We start from the raw sequence: 22,848 nt of genomic DNA, 5'->3' as shown, positions 1-22,848 counted from the left end.
GTCAATGTAATTCCTATCAAAATACCAAAGACATTCTCACCACAAGAAAAGACCTTATACAGGCAAAGCAATCCTCAGTTAAAAAGCTGAAATCATTACAATATTTATTAGCCACATATTTGCAACAACTGATTTTCAACAAGGCATCAAAAACTTAAGAGAACAAAACACACCCTATCTCCTCAAATAAAATTCCTTAACCCTACCCACAACTCTACCTACTACAATATCCTTCTCCCTTGATCAGCAGACACCCTGCAAGTTACCTATAAAGAATAATGAATCCCTCTGGTTCCTCCATCACATTCTGCCATAAGCTACTACAATGGTTTCTGACTGTTTTTGAAAGTTAAGTGGTTTAACACTGTATTCAGCTGCTGAGATACCTGGGTGGCACCTGACCATTCATCGCTCCCCTTCTAGCTCTGCAGCACCATGATACAGTTCTCCCCATCTCATTTCCTTACTTCTCAGCTTACTAAATCTTCTTCTACTAAGACTTCAATGCCAGGAAGAAGGTCTTCTAACTTCACTAACTAGCTTCACTAGTATCCCCTAAATTTAGAGCAATGTTTTCCATTACAAATATGTTCAATACTTTAACTGTCATTAAAATTTTCATTTTAAAAAAATTCCAAGACACACCGACCTTCTGTGAAATAAATGAAATATATAGTACATAACTCTCAGTAATCTCACTACCTGATTTTGATGCTTTTTCTACTGTGCAAGTATTAGCTGTGGATTCTTTGTGTGTTTTTTCACCCTTCTCTTCTGATGATCTCCGGGGTAAAGCTGGTTGTCCCAACTTGCGAAGAGGAGCTAGCTGCCATTTCTTAATATCATTATCTCTACTGTCAGATGATGTTTTTCCTTCACCAGACTCCTGGAAAACAGATTTCATTAAAATGAAAACTACTATATAAACTTCAATATGTAAGTGAAAGAAATTAAATCTAATTAACATTACAAGCTGTTGGGATTTAACAGTTTTCAGCCATCAAACATTTAAACTATTTTAAGATATACAAAAATAAACTATGATTTTTAAAAAATCAGAAGATTCACTCTTTCATTCAAAATCTATTTGTTAAGCACTTATTTTATACAGAACATATAACATTCTATGAAGGAGGAAAACAAGACAGAGATCAGGTCTTAAGGTTCTTAGTTGGCTGTAATGAAGAAGGCAGGGACTGTGAAGAACTGAGCATCTGCATTTGTCAGTACTTTTAAAGAGCAACTGAGTCACATTAAGTTTAGCACAGGGATCAATTAAGTTCACACTCTGTCAATAGTCCATTTTAACTCCCTGGGTACCATCAATGTACTTGTTACTTGGTTCCTAAATTGAAACCTATGAAGAACTACTAGTGAAAGGATACTTCTCAGATGAGAAAAATTAATCACATTATAGCAATGTTGAAAAACAGGGAGAATAACCATGTACAGATAAGACAAATGTGGAAACATTTTCTTTAATGTAGGAACCCTCTAATTTTTCACTTATTTTAGTTTTCTCACTAGACTTAACATTCAAAGTAGGAATGTGGTGGGGGTTTTGTTTGGTTTTTAAGACTTATTTTTGTTTTCTATGTATGAATGTTTTGCCATGTTAAATGTTAAATGCACCATGTGGATGCCTATGGAGGCCTGAGAGGGTGTCAGACCCCCCCCACAGCTCTGGAGTTACAAACATTGTGAGCCACCATGTGGGCACTAGGAATTATACCTGGCTCCTCTGAAAAAACAGCCTAAGCTCATAACTGCTGAGCCATCTCTCCAGCCCCAGCAACATGTTTTACTGTCACAGATATGACAGTGTTATTCCTAGCACACAACAAAAATGCAATAAATGACAATGGAATCTTGAAATTCGAAGGCAAATGGATGGAACTAGAAGAAACCATTCTGAGTGAGGTAACCCAGTCAGAAAAAGACAAACATGGTATGCACTCACTTACATATGAATTTTACACATAGAGCAAAGGATTACCAGCCTACAATCCATACCACCAGAGAAGCTAGGAAACAAGGAGGACCCTAAGAGAGACATACATGGTCCCCCAGGGACAAGATCTCCTGAGCAAATTGGGAGCATGGGGGGAGGGGAGGGGGAGCTAGGAGAATGAGAAGGGGAGAAGAGGGATGAGGAGAATATAGGGGAGCAGGAAGGTTGTGTAGGGGGAAGAATAGAAGAGAGCAAAATAAGAGATACCATTAGAGAAGGAGCCATTATAGGTTTAAAGAGAAATCAGGCACTAGGGAAATGTCCAGAGATCTACAAGGATGATACCAACTAACCATCTAAGCAACAGAGGAGAGGCTACCTTAAATGTCCTTCTCCGATAATGAGATTGATAACTACCTTATATGCCATGCTAGAGCCTTCATCCAGCAGCTTATTGAAGTAGAAGCAGACACCCACAGCTAAACACTGAACTGAACTGGAATCCAGTTGCAGAGGAGGAGGAGTGATGAGCAAAGGGGTCCAGACCAGGCTGGTGAAACCCACAGAAACAGCTGACCAAATATGGGGGCGCTCTTGGTCCCCAGACTGATCACTGGGAAACCAACATGGAACTGATCCAGACCCCAGGAATGTGGGTGTCAGTGAGGAGGCCTGGGAAATCTATGAGACCTCTTGTAGTAGATCAGTACTTATACCTAGCATAGGAATGGACTTTGGGAGCCCATTTCACATGGGGCTGGCCCTATGGCAAAAGATATGACAGACTCTGAAGACCACCCCCATGGAAGGCCTCACCCTCCCTGGGGAGCAGAAAGGGTATGGGATAGGTAGGGTGTTAGTGGGGGGCAGGGGAGGAGGGGAGGGAGAGAGAACTGGGATTGACATGTAAAACAATCTTGTTTCTAATTTAAATTTTAAAAAATGTAGAAAAAAAAAGTAGGGCCACAACTCCATGGAAATATATATTTAAAAAAATGTAGAAAAATGCAATAAATGATTCAACACAGAAATCTGGTGATAGAAGTCGTGTGTGAAAAGCACACTGTAAATCACCACCAGATTGATCCAGGCATAGCAGAACATGTCTTTAATGACAGTACTTGTTGGGGGGAACAGAAGCAGGAAGATCAGTGAGTTAGAGGCCAGCCTGGTTTACACAGCAAGTTCCAGGACAGCCAGAACTACAGAGAGACCCTGTTTCAAAAAGATAAAAATAAAACAAAAGGGGAATAAAAAGAAGAGAGTTCACCGTCAAAAAGAGAACCAAGCAATGATGTGTTGAATGCTGCACACATCTATAAATTCAGACCAACTTTTAGGATTTCTGAAAACACTAACAATGTTAACGTTTTATAATGTCTTTTTAGGTAAGACAGACACAACGCAGCTATATGACAATACAGTAAAATACATTTCCAAATAGACAAGAAACTGTACATAAAATATAACAAACAACAGTTAATGATATACAGAAGTTTTCAGAGAACATAGTGTAAAATAAGATAGCAACGAGTCATATTATCAGTTAACTTTGTTAACAAAAATCTACTCTCCAAACATCATCTCAGACAGAAATGCTCAATGTCACAAAGATCTGAGTAAATGAAACTCAACCATGATTAGCCATGAGAGAGCTGAGTCAGTAAATAACAGGGAAGCCATCACAAAACACTCAGGCTCTGGTGAGTTACCTTCCTGGAACAGTACAACACCTGTGCTTGGAAGCTATAGAGATTCAACACCAGGTGGACTGACGACCTGTCTATCACAGCTGACCAACCTATTAAAACAGAAGCTACAGCTTCTCCCCAGCAACATGTGGCTTACTAGCACATCCTTTGGCTAGACCAAAGGCTTCCAGTGTTTCTTTCTAAAATCAGTGTTTTCTTTGCTTTGTAGATAGCATACCTTATTTTTATACAATTAATGCCACTACGTTTTTTTTTTTTTTTCTTTTTCCCCCCTCTTCAGGATTCTACTGCAATCAAGAATGAGAAAAATCACCGGCAGTGAAAGAAAAACATGATAGAACAATACATCCTTTCTATTTTTCTTCATAAGATAAATCATTTTAAAATTTGTTTAGAAAATACTTTTAGGAGATGGCTTAAAATGTCAGATCAGGGAAAATGAACTTTTAGAAGCCATAGCAAGTTCAACAGCAGAAGTAGGAGGAATAACTTCCACACAAATGAGAAGAAAGGTTACAATTTTTTTTTTTCTTTTCTTTTTTTTTGAGGCAGGGTTTCTCTGTAGCTTTGGAGCCTGTTCTAGAATTCGAACTGTAGACCAGGCTGGCCTCCAACTCACAGAGATCTACCTGCCCCAGCTTCCTGAGTGATGGGATAAAAGATGTGCCACCACGCAATTCTTAAAGAAAATAATACAAAATGGTTCTTCTTAAGAATTAGAAGATATTTAGATTGAAAACTGTTTTAAAAGCCTCAGTAAACAAAATTTGTTAGGTCACACAGCCACATAAACATCGTAAAACAAAACAAGAAAAATCAAATATAAAACTATTTAAGACAGCACAAAAAAGCTGCATATGCCAAAGTCCCTACTTCAGCAAAATTGCCCCCCCCCAAAAAAAACCCTTAAAATAAAACTCATGAGAAAATAAGAATGTGCACTGTAATAAATCCGAAAGAGAAATTTTTGATCCTCACTTAAGTCCATGTAAAGCTCTTGAAATAACAAATGTACTAATGTTTTGGAAAGCTTACCCGTTTTAAAATTTTGACCTTGTGCTTTACAGCATCATCCATGTATTTGTTTTTATCGTTGGCTACCATGTGCTTCGATGACCCAAGCTTCTCACACTCCATTGTTTTCTCTTCGCTGTGGGCTTCAACTGTAGTTTGGTCTTCCAAAATATCTGTGTCTGATATGTCAGTCTTTTTATCTTCTTCAGCACAACATCTTACACAAACATATTCTTTGTCTTCCTCTCCCATTTGTTGTGCTTGGGAAAGACTTAACCCAACACAGTCACCATGAAACCAGTCATCACATCTCCCACAGCCAACCATAAACCTGGAAGGGGAGGGGGGTGGGAAAAGTGATTTCTTTAAAAAACAGTATTTAATGTTCAGATACTGTCCATATTTTCCACTTATGCAACAGTTAAACATGGAGCAAGCTCCCAAGGACTATTCCATGAAAATGTAACTTTTAAACCAAGAGATTCTCCTCTCTAGCAGAATTGATAGAAGATACTAGGGAATGATAGGAATGAGGAACAAGGCGGTTTCAGATGAAAACTGGTCTCCCATAGTACGTACGTATGTACATACACACACACACACAAATAAATAAATAAATAAATAAATAAAAGCACAGGACAGAAACAATGAGGATAAAGTGTAAGTTCTTAACCACAATCCATCCCGGAACTGAGATCATACAGGAAACTGGGGTATTTAAATGTTTAAAAAAGAAAAAAACATAGATGTAAAAAAGCATCTTTCACTCTTACTAGCCAGTGTGTAACCTGAATCATTCTACATCTAGTCCCAGGTGTCATACTGGATTCAGCTGAAGAATTTACTTTTGGGTGTGGGCTTTTTTAGTTAATGTCCATGTATTTTGGGTTATCAACTCATTTCCCTAAATGCATTCACATTTAGGTTTTATTTCTAATATCCTTTTGAAAGTTTTTCCTGTATTGCATTCTACCTACAATATACAATATCATCTCATGAATCAGTACCAAGTCCTGTGTGAAGTTTGAATTAAAACCAAAGAAGAAAAAGGAAGCTGTCATTTGCCTAAAGACTATTTGCAACTACTTAGGAATAAAGTGGCAAATCAGAAATGATCACATGATCAGCTTATTTTGATATTCCTTTCAGTCTGGCGATTCATGGGAATTGAAAGACTTAGGGATAGCCTTTTCATCATGTAAGCACTTCGCAGCATTTTGCTAATAGTGGCGCCACCAAACATGTTCTACTCCCTTTAAAATGTATGGTCTAACAGACACATGGAATGTTGAAAATTATTAGCCTAGGTGACATGGCCCAACTCTAAATACACCTGAGTTCCTATTTTCATGTTCGAAGTATAAAAATTAGTACATTTAGAAGATGTTTCTAAAGAGGTGCCAAATCCATCATTCCTCCACAGCAGCTCTTCATTCTCTTTATCCTGTATACATTTCTGGCTGTCCAACTACTACCGTGAAGTCTTAAGGAAACTAATATAATTGGCCATTTATCCTCAGTGGTATGTCTGCTGGAGCGCTGTCAGTCTTCACCTCCCATATGATGCTCCTCGTTGGAAAAATAAGGATAAGTAGGGTGTTTTTTGTTTTTGTTTTGTTTTGTTTTATTCACAAGCCTAGAGAGCAGTTGAACAATGTAACATTTGAGATTGGTGGTTTTATGTTTCAAATGACATACCTGTTCCACAGGGTAGAGATTCTGAAGAATTCATTCATGTTTAATACCTTAATGTTCTTTCCTTGATGTGTACAAAGTACACACATTGCTATTTCCTGAAACGAACTGTCTAGTATCAACAGCTCTGAGATTCTAAAGGAAAACAACTGGTCTCTTGTACAACCACAGCTGCACTGACTGCAATGGTTCCATCTTGAATGTAAAGTGCTTTCTACCTCCCACTTGATGTAAACCAGGCCACCTCACTGATCTATAATTATAAAATATATCAAATTGTTTCATCATACCTGATTTCAAGTTTACTTTGGAGATGCCTACACTCAAACACTCAGAAACAAATCTCTTGTCACCTAAAGAAGTCATCTTAGTAGTTTAGGTTTGGTTTGAAAAACAATGTATTTAGATAATAAAAATTTTCTACAAAATGGTAGAAACTCCCCAGTGTGGGGGTGGGAGTGGGGGAATCTACTTTACTATAGTCAAAGCTCATAACTGTTATCACCAATTTCTAAAGTCAAAACTTCTAAGTACCATGAATTTAAAAAAAAAACAAAACTATTTTTGAAAAGACAGGAATAGAAACAGTGAATGGGGAGAGGAAGGGAAGAAAGGGGAAAGAAAGAATGGGGTAGAGATGGACAAAGGAGCCTATCATCTTTCCAGTTATCATACTGCCTTAAAGACTCAAGGACAAGGAGGGCACAGTTACGGAGCAGGGCACAGAATTCGTAGCAGTGGAACAGCCAACAACTATTATTCCATTTCTTGCCTTATCCTTGAATTTCTGATTAACAAGAGGAGAAATTTCTTTATGGAAAATATTAAAGTCTCTGTGTAAAAACAAATAAATGCTGTGTAGAGCTTCTCAATCGGATAACTCAAACAAGTCAAGATGAATTAGTTAAGTGAGAAAAGCAGCAGTACTTTTCTTACTAAGTTCATATACAAACTCACAGTAAAAACAAAAATTAGTCTACTGAAAAAGAACAGGAAGCAACTTGTATTTTCTAATCTTAGTTCTTTTTGGTACGAATCAGAAAAAAAATTCTCAGAAAATTTGTAGTTGTTAAAGTAAACTATAAAGGTAATTCCAAGAACACCTGCATGGCCACAAAAAAAGTGGGGGCCACAAATTAACATTGAAGGTATTACAAGTTCTATTATTTCTACTAGGTATACAGTTCTGTTAGGTAATTTAAGTGACAGCCCAGAACGTACTTCACTACATATGAACTCACTCTTCTAAATTTAAGATTTTATTTTACATAAACATTAAATGTTAGTCAACCTAATCTGAGAAGAAAACTAGTCTATAAATCTTAAAATGAGAAAATCAGAATTACTTATCCTAAATGTTCTTTTCTGAATATAACACTATGAATAAATGTTGCTAGGGAGAGTTTTTTGCTAATTTTTGAAGTTCTGTCCAATCTATGTTTAGGGTCAAGAAAATTAAAGATACAAACATCTTCCTGACAAAGGAGGAAAGAGAAACCAGGGTAGATAATATTAAAAGACTAAGAAAATTTCCATTCAAAATGCCTTCTGGTGAAAAGGTTCCAAAATCACATTGAAGTAAAATAAACAAAGGTCTCACTTTAGAAGTATATTGAGTAATTCTGATACATGTCTAGATAGGGAAAATAAATTTAAGAAAAACTACACTATACTAAAAGACCTACTGTCTCTAGGATGTAAGAATCTTAACATGTATGTCATGAAGAACTGTAATATAAACCATAATATCCACTGGAGATATGTACAAAAAGATAACTCCAGTTGCAATTCGTGTAAACTTCCGATGAACTCTACTCTAACAAGTACTATTAACAAAGAACTTTCAATGTGACTAATATATAAATTCAGATGATCTCTACATATTTACCTAATAAATCTGTACTTAATACATGTACATTGAAAGTGGAAAATTACAGACTGTGTGAAGAGCATGCTTTAGGTATTCAAAGAATACAAGGACAATCTAACAATATAGTAGTGAAGTTACATATAAGGAAAAAAAACCAACCAATTACTTAGGCTTCTTTATTCACAGACAGAAAAAAAAATTACTGAAGGTATCTGAAGAGCTAATTTAGAAACTAATTGTTTCCAATGTACATCATCAAGATCAATTATACAGGGTCAACACTCCAGTCCCCACAACTAAATTCTAAGCTGTAGTCCAGACTGAAGCAAATAAAGTCCGTGTTTTATATAGCAGGCTCAAAAGGTATGCTTTAAAAAAGTACTAATTAAGCAGAGTACATAATCTTCACTTTACAAAAATAACTGCTGATGTTATAAATTGACAGGCAACACTAAAGAGCTTGGGTAAACCCCTGAAAGCTAGGCCTTTAGAACAAATTTTAATCTATTAAAAAGCTAACTGTAACAGACTGAACATGTGTTCTAACTCTTACGCCAAAGTTGTTGCTAAGGTTCCTAATCCATGACTCTTAAACACATCAGTGCCACAAATTTTTGGAAGATACTAAGAGACAAAGGGCTGGCTTTTATTAAAAGGGCAATTAAAAGCAGAATTTATTCCTTAAGTCTCTGAGATCTAAAGAGTGAGCTACCTTTAGAAATGTGAACGTATCATGAATGTAAAAGTCATTAAATGTATGTGACTGGGTTAAAGGTAGGATTATACTCAAACATTACAAAGTTTGAAAAAACAGGAATATACTTTTTTAATAAAGTAATTCCTGACATTAAAATAGGATATAAACAGTAAAGACTTCAGTACTATGAAGGCTGAGGCAAGAGGACTACCCTAAGGTTAAGGACAGCACAGGTTACATACTGAGCTTCAAAATAGGCTATTACAGTCTCTGTATGAAACAAAAAAAACTTAAAACTCTATGGCATAAAACTTAGTTTAGCAACCTCCAAACTTCCCCTTACTCTCCCAATGAAAATGATGTATACAATACCACTTACTCACTGCCTCTCTCTAAATTTAGTCCCTTTTTATGTGATCTTATAGAGGTGGAAAAAGTAACTGTCATTTAACTTGTCCATGTTTTTTTTCTTTTTGATATACAATCACTGACAGAAATCCCGACAGCAATGTGATCAGCACTATTTGCAGCAGCAAAGGCTACTCCACCCCTTCTTTGTTCTTTCTCAATAAAGAAAGCAAATGAAAATAGACTGAGGATAGGGGCAGAGTCAGAAGCTACTAAAAATGGAGATCTAAATAACCCTATAATAAAAGTAGTAGTAAAGTCAACTATAAAATTTTCAAAGATCAGAACTCACAAATTCTTGAAACTACTAAAACACTCCAAAAACAAAAACATATTTTCAGTCTATCCCATAATACATACAAAATTCATCTATGTAATCTAATAGTTGCTTTTTTGCTATTGTATTTAGTTCCAAGATCAAACCTGTTGGTTTTGAAATGGTAGTGGTTGGGTTTAAATTGCATCATTAAAAAACAAAAACAAACAAACAAAAAAACGCCAGCAGCTTCAAAAGAAAAATAGCAATTCCATTATGACCTTCACACTTTATTACTAGTTCTTTTGCAGTCAAATAAAGTGACACACAGCCTCCAGTCCTGAGGCAGCATAACAATTCTGATTAGCATAAGAGTTTTGGTTTTTATAAGATGCAATGACTACATTAAATTATAACTGGTTACAATAACAAAACATGTCCATATGTATCAGCTATTGATCAGACTAAGCTTTTTAAAATACCCTAGGATGATCTAGTTGAAAATGCTGTGGCTCCAGGTTTCTATCATTTATCCAGGATTGGTATGGGGCTTTTGGAAGTCGTGGTATAGCAAATAATTTCTTTTCATATTAGAAAGTTTTCACAATGATCTCAATCCTCATCCTACAAGTTTCTCAATGTACACACCCATAAACCCAGACACACGCACACACACCTGTTGCCATGTGGTTTTTTACAAAACCCGCATTGCTTGCTGGGAGTCCACATATATTTGCTTTCAACTGAGGAGGTATGATCTGACCCTTCTCTTTTTACAGTAGCTATGTTGTCTGGAATGAACAATGGAGGCTCATCCAGAGAAAAACTTCGGCTGCTTCTCCTTTGGCGAGGCTGTAGATTCTTCTCAGGTTTTTTTAGTTTCAGTTTGTCCTCCTCCTTAAGATGCTCACTGCCTGGGTGCTCATGCTCATCCTTCCCGTGGCTGGTGGCCTTCACCACTGGTGCCTGCTGCTGAGGCTTATGGCTCAGTTTCTGGCTGGAATGCAATGAGTGTCCCGATTGTGCTACAGGATGAGGCTCCTTGGAGGAGCCAGAGTGACCATGAAGCTTATCACTAAGAGAATGAGTTAAAGGTTTGGAAACTTGCATTACATTTTGATCCTGTGAGGTTTTCTTCAACACAGAATGAGCTTGGCTTTTCACAGACTTAACCCCGGAATTACAACTCTGATTCTTCAGATCCTTCTCAAGTTGTCCTTTTCTCACTTTGACCGGCCTCTGCAAATCATGCTGGGGTTCTGGTTCGTCAGCATTTCGCTTCACACTCTTGACATTAGATTTTGTTTTGCTATGAACCACTTCATGCTTCACTGCAACAGTTTTTCTTGGAGTCTCTGTGGTCATGCTTTGTTTAGCATTAGACTTTATGTGTTTAGATTTTATGCTTTTGGGCTCTAAACTGCTTCTATCATCCTGAAGATCTGCTGTTTCATGAGAATCCACTTTAATACTTTGAGTAATATTCAACTGCTTTGAATTTTGGTCAGGAACATCACAAATAGTATTTTCTAAAGTAGTACTTTCTGGTTCAAAAGCACAAGTATCAACATCTTCCAAATTTGATTTATGAAACTCTGTGCTCTGTAACTGAACATCATTAGACGCCATGTCCTCACAATATCCTAATGATGTTTCCATTTGATTTCTTTGAAGAGAGTTCTCAGCTTTATCACCAAGAGCTACGGTACTCTTCAATTCCAAATGACATTCAGCCGCTTCATTCTTCTCTGTCCTATTTTTATCTGTACAAGCAGAGTCACTAAACACATCAGAAGGTCCAGGTTCCTCAGTCATCTGGTCACCTTCACAGGGTAACTTTATTTCCTCTGCTTCTTGTTCAAGTTTTCCCACTGCACTCCTTTCTTCAATAGTGTCATCCATTTCACCTGAAACAACATCATTCTGCTCTTCTTCTTTATCTGAAAACTTAAACAATGGACTACAATCAGTCTTAGATTTACATTCCATCAGAGTTTCATTTTTCTTTTCTTCCACACTAGCACAACTCTCTGAAAGAAGTGGACAATTTAACTCATGAGATGGCACATTTAATTCACCCTGGTTATTATTACATGCATGCTTGGAATCTAATTCAGCTTCATCCTTCATTTCAACACAAGGTGACACTGAAGAATCAACAGAAGATGCTGAGACTTCTGGTACCACATCAATTGGTTCAGCATGTCGGCTACTCCTTCTATTCTCCTTAGGGTATTCGGATTTCAATGCTGTATAAAGATCTTCTTTACTCTGACATCTTTCTGATGGTTTCACCCCTACTTTAGGGCTAGATACAGTCTTCCCAGGTGGCTTTTTTGTGCTTAGAGGTGCTGCATTTGAACGCTTGGCAATAGTGCTTTGTCGCAAACTTCTTACTTGTTCTATCATAGGGGGGAAAATAAAATAAAAATAAAATAAAAAACTTAGCTATTTGCTGTGTGCTTTTATTTCAGTAGAGTTTAGAATATATCGCTTCTTTATTCTGAACTATGAAAACTTACCTGATCACTAGTAAAAATTTACTGAAGAGCTACTCATGATACACATATATAATTTAATATTAATTTTTCACTTATTAGTCTCTTGAATTCTAGCAAAAGGAACAGAATACAAATTTCAGACTCCTCTAACTTACAAGAAATGTTTTCAACAAGTTTCCTTTCTATACGAATTAAAATTGGAAATAAAATCATATTGAGCATCCATTGCCACCAAATAACTGTCTTAAAGAAAGATTTTCACACATTCCTAGACACCAAATATTTCTAATAATTAACACCAAGTTAAGTCCAATTAGCATTGTAAGTCCAAATGCCAAAGAAGTTTTAAATGCAAATGAAACCATGTATTCTAAACAATTATCTGTTGTTTCAAGATAAAACTTCTAAAGTCCTCCAATCTCCATCTTAATATATTTCCCTTTTACATCGAAGTTATTTTTTTTTTTTAAGTCAGACAGGTCTCATGTAGCCTAGTCTAGCCTCAAACTTCAAAGACACCCCTGAAGTTGATCCTCTCACCTCCACTTCTTCATGCCGAAATTTATGGAATAAGAGCACAACCAAAGCCCACGTTTCTGCATGCTCCGTAGGTAAGCATTCTAAAACAACTGAGCTGCACACATCTCCAGTCCCTATACTATTCCTATGAAAGAAATTAAAGTTTGCACCAAGAGTACCACATACACACTGCTAATGAATCAGTAACTTATGCTGGGAAAAATGTGTAAGGAAAATATGAAAAAAAAAAAAAAAAGAGCTTTTAACAGTGCTCCTAGCAGATTCTATTAAATAGGACTTTTCCCCCTTCCCCCAAGGGTGAGAAATCTTCCAGAAAAAGAAAAAGATACAGTAAAAAGAACTGAAATTAAAGAAAACTTTAAAAATTCACTAAAAAGAAAAGCAACTCAAATTAAAAATCACAATACAAGTATGAAGCTATACCTATCCTGTTCCTCTAAATCAACTCAACAAGAACATATCAATTTCTTTTAAAGTTACCCATTCAAAACAAAATTCTACTATGCTACTGCTTTTGAATCTTTCCCCCAACTTGTCACTTTTCATCAGAGGATGAAACTATTAAAGAATGTCCTTCTTATACCTGGGACAATCCCAAGTGATATTTCATGTACTGGTGTAACATAACAGCACCCTTACTCTTCCGTGTCCCAGAGGAAAATAAACTACATAGTTATCCCAGTCTTTGGGACCCTTTCTATTCCCCACAGGCCTCACAATCTCTTGACATTTGGGACATACTCTACAACTTTAAAAAGCTATGGCCTGCAGAGATGGCTCAGTCAATAAAGGGCATGTTATGCATGCATAAGGACCTGAGTTTAGATTCCCAACACCCATATAAAAGATGGGCATGGAAGCATGCACATGTAACCCCAGTGTTGGAGGCCGGACATGGGGCTGAGACAGGACCTCTGGAACTCACTGACCAATCAACCTAGTTCATCCAAGGAATTGCAGGTTCAGTGAAAGATACTGACTCAAAACATACAGTGGAAGATGATGCAGAAAGACATTGACCTTTGATCATCTTATTCACACATCTGGTGTGTACATGCATATACAACACAGAAATATAAAATAAATAATAATATATTAGTTAATGTATTATGAACTGTTCATCATATATGCTGTTATTTTTAAAATAATTCCCTGTTTTATTTCTGTACCTGGATGACATTTAAGTCCTGAACTCTATACATCTGTGAAATGAAACCACTTAAAAACAATAAAAAATGTTTAGCTTTGAAGTGATTGCTAGAAAGAGTGGCAGTCAATTGACTCTTCATCAGAAGGTATTCTGATGAAACAGTATTTTCTAATAGTAAGTTATCTATTAAGCAAAGGATAAAGCTACTTTTGCTTTTTGCTTCTCTAAATATAAACTGCCTTTTTTGCCTTTCTAGAGGCAAAACAGTTATTTTTCTACATTAAGTCAAGTACACATATGTCAAGTAACTAACTTTTAAAACATATTAAATGTGTGTGCGTGCGTGCGTGCGTGCGTGCGTGCGTGCGTGCGTGCGTGTGTGTGTGTAGCAAATTATGATAATACAACCTTATTTCCTTTGCTACAATAAAGACTCTTCTGAAAAAGGTATGAATCCACAGAAAATGAAGAATAAGAGAGGCAACAATGACAAATTTTGTAATTCAAACAAGGGACAATTAAATAGTATCCTTAACCTGGGATCATGGAACTTGGAGTCTGAACCAACAACCAGGGACCCTGCATGGGACTGACCTAGGCCCTCTGCAGGGTGATAGTTGTGTAGCTTGGTCTACTTGTGAACTCCTAACAACGGGAGCAGGGGCTGTCCCTAATACTTTTCTTGGCTCTTGTGAATCTACTGCTCATATTGGAATGCCTTGTCCAGCCTCAGTACAAGGGGAGATGCTTAGTCTTACCACAACTTGATAGGCCATGCTTTGTTGATACCCATAGGAGGCTTGTCCCCTTCTGAACACAAGAGGAATGGATTGGGGGGAAAGGAGGTGCAGTTGGAGGAAGGGAATGGAAAGAGAGGAGAGAGGGAAAATTGAGGCTGGGATGTAAAATTAAAAAAAAAAAGCAAAAAAGCAGTAGTATTCTTGAGACAAACACTAAGCTGGCAAGTTTAGCAAATCCACCATTAACACCCTGCCTGAAACTGGTAGCTTATCCCCCAGAGTAAAAACAAGTAAAAACACTAGGAATGTCATAGTTGAGAGTAGAAATACCAGACACTGATGATAGTTGTGAGACAAAAAGAGTTTATGTATACTGAAAGTTGAGATATTCCAATCAGCTTCCTTCACAGGGTACCAAAAACTGCTAATGAGAACACAGAAATAATCTGAATTTTGATGAGATGTTTCTCACAAAACAAGGACCACTCCATTCATAAACTCTCCCATACACTTACAAGCTTCCTGAAGCAGGAGCAAGAGTCCAGGGTCAAACACTCACTGATCCTCTGTACAAGCACTCAAGACCTTGTCACAGCCTTTCCCTCGCTGTGTCACTATAATAGCTCTCCTGCTGACACTAGCTATGACAACAAAATGACTTCTGTCCTTCCTTTCAGGCTACAGATCCCTGCCCAAGAAAACTCCATCTTCTAATGCTGTGAATCTTGCTAGCAGCAAGCAGTGACAAGTCCTGTGATGTACAAAATCCCTATACATTTGAAGTTTGTTCAGCTCCTTGATTCTTGTAATTCCTAAATAAAACAGATATACAAAATGAAGAAAGGAAGCCTTCTAAATAAAGAGACTAAAACTTCCTTTCTCTTTGAAAGCAAAATGGAAAAAATAAACTACTAAAGGAGAAGAAACATTTTAAAACACTTTGAGTATCTTACTAAAGACAAAAGGTATCAGAACTTAAAGACAAAAGTCATCATATTTATATCAAAGAAGAGTGCATTGCTACCATCAGAGCCATTCCCCAAACAAAACAAAGAAATATTTGAGCATTGAGTCAGAAAGATAAGAGGAAAATAAAACAATTTCAAAAGATTAACTGGCCAGGCGTTGGTGGCTCATGCCTTTAATCCCAGCACTAGGGAGGCAGAGGCAGGCGGATCTCTGTGAGTTGGAGGCCAGCCTGGTCTCCATAGCGAGTGCCAGGATAGGCTCCAAAGCTACACAGAGAAACCCTGTCTCGAAAAACCAAAAAGAGAGATTAAGTAAAAGATAATAAAGGAAAATAAACATAATGAAAGGCCAGCATCTTTACCAGACTTGAATTCCAGAAGGCAAGACTTGACAAACTAACGAAATGAGTAAAAGTAATTTAAGAAAAACTTCCAGGATTGAGCAATAATTTTCAGATTCTGAATCTAACGAATGTTAGCTAACCTTAATATATAAAATATACAACTACCAAGAGTTTTCTTAATAGTGGAACAGACATCCTATAAGCCTCCTGAATATAGCAATGCAACACCACCCCATACCAAAACACAAACAAGCAAAAATACAAAACAAAAAACAGGCAAAACATTTTAATAAGTCAGAGAATGAAATCATTCTTACAAATCAGTTGTCCTTTCCCCACCCATGTCCACGCAAGCAACCCTAATTAAATGCTGTGGATATACAAATAAAGACTAGGCCAGAGAACAAGAAGTATTTCCAGCAGGAATGGAAGGGACTAAGGGAATAGTAGTAGTAGTAGTAGTAGCAGCAGCAGCAGCAGCAGCAGTAGTTAGCAGTAGTGGAGATACGACTAATATACATTATGTGTATATGTATTTATGAAAATATTTTTAAATATTTTGTTTGAGTTGTTAGTCAGGATTGTCCAGGATATTCCAAAAGTATTATAGCCTATTACTGCAACCTAAGTCCCTACAGCTGAAGACACCATTCACTTCAGACACCAGAGGCCCTTGAGATGGAACTGACCTGAAAGCCTTCTTCCTGAGGCCAGCTTTTATGGTACAAGAAGGTGCTGTGCAAGCTTCCAAAGGAGGGAAGAAGCAACCAACAGTCCTCCCAGTATGACAACTATGAACCACATCAGCGAACAGTGTAGCATAATAACCCTAAGGATGCAGTATTGGCACACATAACTTAGCAGCAACAAAAAGCTCTCTAATTGGAATTAAGATGCCGTTAACAAGAGAATAACTATACCTGGTACTAAAAACCTAACCAACTACCCAGGGCTAGTGTGTGAAGTTATGGATCTTGCAGTAGAACCTACAGCCACTTTATATCCCAATTACATCCTAAGTATTACTGTGTCTTCATAGCCACAGATAGGTATGGCACTCACCCAACTAAACTTCTCTTTGTAACAGATGGAGACAACTACAGAACAAAGTTGTAGAGCCCAGTCCCAATGGATACATACACAGAAGAACTGCAACACTTAAGGCTCAGGAATCAATGCAGAAGAGAGGGAGGAAAGACTATAAGAGCCAAGGGATCTGGGAGTTTGCTCTAAGATTGCAATCCTAGTAATATCAGAAGCTACACCCATAAAATCTCATGAACATGACTGCCTAAAAATTGCTGAACAAGCACAGCAATAATAGACATGCTAATACGGACAGGGAAAACTATACCCAAGATGCCCCAAACCCACACAAAGAATACAGACAACTGAGAAATGCCGAGAATGAGAGAGAAATAGTCTTCCCCAGGAAGAAAGAGCTCACCAACTGGTTATCCAATACCAAACAGTCAGCCCTGAAGATGCAAGTAATAGACAAACTGTGTGGGCTGTATTTGTGTATTTAGGAACACACACACACACACACACACACACACACACACACACACACCAACAAATAATGAAAAAGATGCCATGAATTTAAAAGATCAAGGAGAGAGATATGGAAGAGTTTGGACTGGGAGATATGATGTAATTATGTTATTACAATCTCAAAAACAAACAAGCAAAAAAAAAAACCAAAAAAAACCAGTAATTTAAAATGCTTACAACACAAAAACATTCTGAAAAACAATCTTTCAAGCCAGACATGACTTGAAAGTAATCTTAGTATTGGGAAAATGGAGTTAATAAGATCAGGAGTTCAAAGCCAGTCTTAGCTTCACAGGGTGTCTGAAATCACCCTGGGCTGTAAGAAACCATATTGATCCTCTGGTGAGATAAGTAGATAGGTAGATGGGTGGATAAATAGATAACCTGCTTAAGCATGTGTACCACCTAACACCCATGTTTTATGCATCTGATTTTCTAGCTTGAACCTCTTGGGAAGGATTACCTTGTGCCATTAAACGAGGTGATTTTCTTGGTGATCTCACTGAATTGTCTTCTACTCTGTCCCTCAAACTCCTGTTAGGTAAAATCAATTCTTCTTCATCAATGGTATCATTACCACTTTCTTTAACAACTCCTTCATCCATAATATCGTCAAGACCAACAACTAGAAAGAGACAAAAACAAAAATTATTTAAAAAAATATTGGGTGTGTTATAAATTTAAAAGCAGTGCATGGGGGAAAAAATCAGTGTTTTAATGTGATACTGCATAGTCATAAAAATCTAAGTCTTTTGATAACCTATGTAATACTGTTACTAGTAAGCACCCATATCAATTCCATTTGACAAATGTCTACCCTGTGAAGTAAATATTCAGAGAGAATTAGCAATAACCTTGTCTGATTTGACCTCAACTACTGCTCTATTATTATCATCCAATTGCCCCTTGAAACTGTCACAGGCAACTATACCTTGAATACTCAATTATCTACTGATTCTACTGAGGTAGTATAAAAGTGTTCTGTGTCTTGAGACATTATGCTGCATAAGTAGGAATGATACAGGTAACTAATAGATGGCAAAATAAATAAGGAAAGAAGAACAGACAGAAAAGAAATTGAAAGGTGTACTTCTTCCCCCAATGGTGAGGAAAGCAGTGGGTATTTGTAGTTAAACAATTAAATTACTTTCCCCTAACTAGTAAGACAAAGTCATTTAACTCAGGAGATGATGGAAAAGGACTGGGAGACACTGAAGAAAATATTAACAGTATTCACATTGTTACTAAGTTTATTTCAATAAAAAACAAATGCCACCTTAACAAGTAAAGTTACTGTATAAATGATCATAAAAGCTGAAATCTGCACAAAGACCAATACTATTTTCATTAATAGCTTGATGCAAATCCCTGGCAGAACACGCACATGAAATGTGACTAAGGCATTTAACCTGTCTACTAGTTTCCTCTATCTCTGAAAGGAGAGTAACAGTACCTGTCCTACCTACCTCACAGGGTTGTTGTGAGGATCAAGTGGGATGATGTATGAAAACTCACTCTGTAAACTTTAGAGTACTATACAAATGTTAGTTATTATCTTCATCCTAGGGGTTAGAAGGAACCTCAAGAAGTTATCTAGTCCCCATCTTTGTATCCAAGTAGAAGAACTTCATTTAAAAGAGCTCAACAAGATAGTGGTCTATCCTAAAATTTAAAGAGAACAAAATTCTTAATAAATATACTTTCAAATAACACAATCTTTTTTGAAGAGCAATTCAGCAATGAATAGATTCACAAAACTGCTCAAACCATTTCCCCCAAATCATAAAAAAAAAAAAAAGGGAAAGAATAAATTGAGAAGAAAATGTTGGCTGGAAAACATTCTTTGCTCAAGAATTCATACAAACAAAATGCATATCCATGTACATTTAGACAGGAAAAAAGACTGACAGGATACAGATGAAAATATATCATTAATGGTAGTAGTATTAATTCTCTATAAAAGGTAAGGATTTACTTTCATCTGTTTTCCAAATATCTTACTACGAAGCATGCATTACTTTCAGAGTTCACAGTCTTAACCACTGTGCTATCCTCTACAATATACTTCAGGAAAATCAGGAATCTCTTAAGATAGAATTTGGGTAGAGAGAGAGGTGCAAAGTCCAGTGAGATTATTTTATCATGACCAAATATTTATGTTACTATACATACTCAAAAGAGAAAAAAGTTTACAGTAAGTACTCTAAAAAGTAAATTAATACTTTCTCATTTCTATATAAAAGCAATAAATTATGTATGCATTCTGTCAGCAAGTGTCTACTATAAGCACATGCCTTATATTGTAATCAGAACAATGTGAAAGAGTAAAGCTGTCCAAAAGAAAAAGCTAATTAATACTGGTTTGGGGAGATTTAGTAACTCAAATCCACAGGCCAATTTTTACATATAGTGAGTAGGTGCAAATGCCGTGGTACAAAAGTGTGCAAGTCCGAAGACTTCTTGAAGGAGTTTGTTCTCTCCACTTACCCTGCAAATCCCTGGCATTTTAAACTGAGTCATCAGGCTTGGTAGCAAGAACCTTTATTTGCCATTTCTCATTGGCCTTAATCTGAGACAGGTTGTATATAATCTTTTTGAAAACCCATTAATGGTACCTCCCTTGCTACCTACCTGCCTACTTACCTACCCACTATACTAATACAAATGTTTTACTTGAGTTCAAGTTAAATGTAATGATGAAACTGAGAGGGGATACAAAGGTAAGCATATTTAGCAACATGATTTACATCCTTATTTATATTTAGGAACATAATCCTACCTAAACATCAAATTCACTCCAAAGAAGTTAATTTAATGTAGGTAATGTACAACTTGATAAAGCCAAACTGGCAAGTCCATACATGTCTCACTGAGAGAGAATCCTGTCTCAAAAACAAGATTAATGGCTCCAGAAGGATAACACTGAGGCTGACCTCAGGCCTCCACACGAATGCACCAGCCTCACCCATAGACAAACATACCTAACAACTGAGTCATAAAGGTTTTTAAATTAGGGAATCAAGTGTCATACCACAAAGTGAGTATAAATAGAGGAACTGTTTAAAATGTGAACTCTGTGACTCTCCAGTATTTAGAAGTCAATAAATGAAGCATAAAAAGAAACAAACAAGCTGAAAAGATAAAGAGATTTGAGTGAAAACATATGAACAAGACAAGTGAAAAAATATTTCAAAAGAGCAATTAAATATCAAGGTAAATGTCGTTGACAGATGAAAAAAAAAGATGAATGCCCTTGATCTGGTATCATGATATCTACTAGTGTGACCTTAAGGGGTGGTAACAGCAATCTAGACTCAAAGGAGAAATAGTATAGTAAAGGAACAGAAAAGTGAAATATAGATGTTGAAAACAAACAAAAAAACAATGTGTGTTAACAATGAAATTCAACAGTCAAGGCCTGGACAAAATAGAATTCACTTTCACAATTCTCCAAGTATAGAAAGGAAAAAGACAGCATGTAAAGGTTAAACCATACCCACAGAAAACAGATGTAGAAATCTAACTTCAAAACACCTTGTAACAAATTTCATGAAATGAGTATCTAAATACAGGGCATCACAAGAAAGGCTAAACAATGCACCCAATGGCATTCTTTAACCTACTAAGCAGCATTATAAAACTAAGGAATATACAAAATATACATTGAAATTTTTCATTGCAATTTGTATTCTGCCCCATGCTTCTAAAAACATGAAGGCAAGAGACAACATGTTTTCACATATTAATTCTAGAATGCCTAACCATGAGATATAAACAGTCGTGATTGGCAGCCTTTGGGGGGGGGATACAGGGAGGACTTAAAGACTGCTTCATTTTATTTCTATTATCCAGGTTCTTTTCTTCTTAGCTAGATCATGGGGAGATCAATGTCCTAATTCATTTGCACAGCCTGCCTGTTATAAACGAAAAGCTGTAAATGATTATAAAAATGTAAACACAACTCTAGTATAACTGAAATTATTGATTTACAGCAAATTACTTTAAACAAAAGAGCTGACTAATCACTTCTTTTCATATGCTTTTGTTACAATGTACTTTACTTGCCCAAGATCTTCAAAAAGCTAGCCACTACATGTCTCCCGGATTATGGTTACTATCTGTTGTTTCTTTAAATATGTACTTTATATGACCTTGCTGTTGGACATATGTCACCAGAGGCAGACTTTGAGGGTTTAAGACTCTGGCCATGTCCAGCTTGCTTATTTTGTGCTTATGTTTGAAGGTGTGAAATCTCAACTTCTGTTCCTGACACCATGCCTGCCATTTCCCTAACACTAAGTATCTTTATCCCTCTGGAACAATAAGCCCCAATAAACTCTTCCTTCTATTAAGTTGCATAGGTCATGTTTTACCATAGCAACAAAAAAATAACTGGATCAAAAATACTGGATCAGTCAGGTATTCATGCTCGCACAGCAAGCTGGTGGACTGGGGAGTGGCAGATGGGACTGGGAACAGGAGAGTTCAGGTGGGGAGAGAGGAGGGAGAAACACTGGGAGAAACAACTGGAGGGGGAGCATTTTAGGAGATGAGGTGCAATGGAAACTCCATGGAATCTATAAAAGTAACCCTAGAAAAGACTCCTAGTAATGGGGAACACAGCCTGAACTGGCCATTTAAGGTAACGAGGCAAGGCATCAAGTAGAGGGATTAGACACCAAACCAGCCACAAAACCTTAGACCTAGTTTGTCCTGCCTGCAGTGTTCTGGGACGGGAGCCTAGCAGAATCACTATCAAAGAGACCAGAGATTTCATCCAGCAACTGATGGGAACAGATGCAGAGTCCCACCGCAAACATTAGGCAGAGAGTGCAGGTAGGTGTGCTGCAGGGGGAGGAAAGATCAGAGGACACCATGAGAATATGGCCCACAGAATCAACTAACTGACCAGGACCCATGGAGACTTGCAGAGATCAGAGAGCCCATTAGGGGTCTGACCTAAGTCCTCTACATATATGCTATGCCAGAGTAGCTTGATGTTAACGTGGGATTCCTAATAGTGGAAGCCAGGACTGCTTCTGATTTGTGGGACCCTTTTCCTCCTATTGAATGGTTGCTTCATCCAGCCACGATGTGATGGTGTGTGTCTGATCTAATTAATAAGTAGCTTGTTAACAGTGTATGATGTCCCTGGGAGGCCTGCTCTTTGCTCTTTTCTGAGTGGAGGCAGGGAATTGCATTTAGGAAGTAACATCTGAGAAAAGGGGGAGAGGGAGGAAGGGAGGGGAGAGGGAGAGAGGGGGAGAGAAAGTAGGAGGGAGAGGAAAGGGGGAAGAGAAATGGAGAGAGGGAGGGAGGGAGAGGGAAAGAGGAAGAACAATATAATCTCTTATTACCTTACAATTATACTTGTAAGCTACATGAGGGCAGGAACTTGTCTCAACAATCACCGCACCCTCCAGTACTTTAAACAATACAGCACATAAC

General features: G+C 37.1%; 1 protein-coding gene across 9 annotated transcripts in view; it reads right to left on the bottom strand.

The window, feature by feature from the left end:
* The window catches only part of Phf3 (PHD finger protein 3), a 71,023-nt gene that overhangs the window by 22,198 nt on the left and 25,977 nt on the right, over positions 1-22,848 (bottom strand). For 3 of the 9 annotated variants that reach the window (XM_027392825.2, XM_027392827.2, XM_027392830.2), the window contains 4 exons: positions 17,864-18,025; positions 10,280-12,005; positions 4,699-5,008; positions 703-886 (listed from right to left, as the gene is read on the bottom strand). In XM_027392825.2, the coding sequence (XP_027248626.1) occupies positions 703-886; positions 4,699-5,008; positions 10,280-12,005; positions 17,864-18,025 (2,382 nt within the window). Of the gene's footprint in view, positions 1-702; positions 887-4,698; positions 5,009-10,279; positions 12,006-17,863; positions 18,026-18,866; positions 19,063-22,848 lie in introns of those variants that run through there. The other 6 variants (XM_027392828.2, XM_035452991.1, XM_035452994.1 and 3 more) reach the window with 4 other exon arrangements.

The sequence above is a fragment of the Cricetulus griseus genome, assembly GCF_003668045.3.
Source record: "Cricetulus griseus strain 17A/GY chromosome 1 unlocalized genomic scaffold, alternate assembly CriGri-PICRH-1.0 chr1_1, whole genome shotgun sequence".
In the NCBI taxonomy this organism is placed as follows: domain Eukaryota; kingdom Metazoa; phylum Chordata; class Mammalia; order Rodentia; family Cricetidae; genus Cricetulus; species Cricetulus griseus.
The sequence above is the reverse complement of the archived record's forward strand: the minus strand, read 5'-3'. Positions and strand labels throughout refer to the sequence as shown.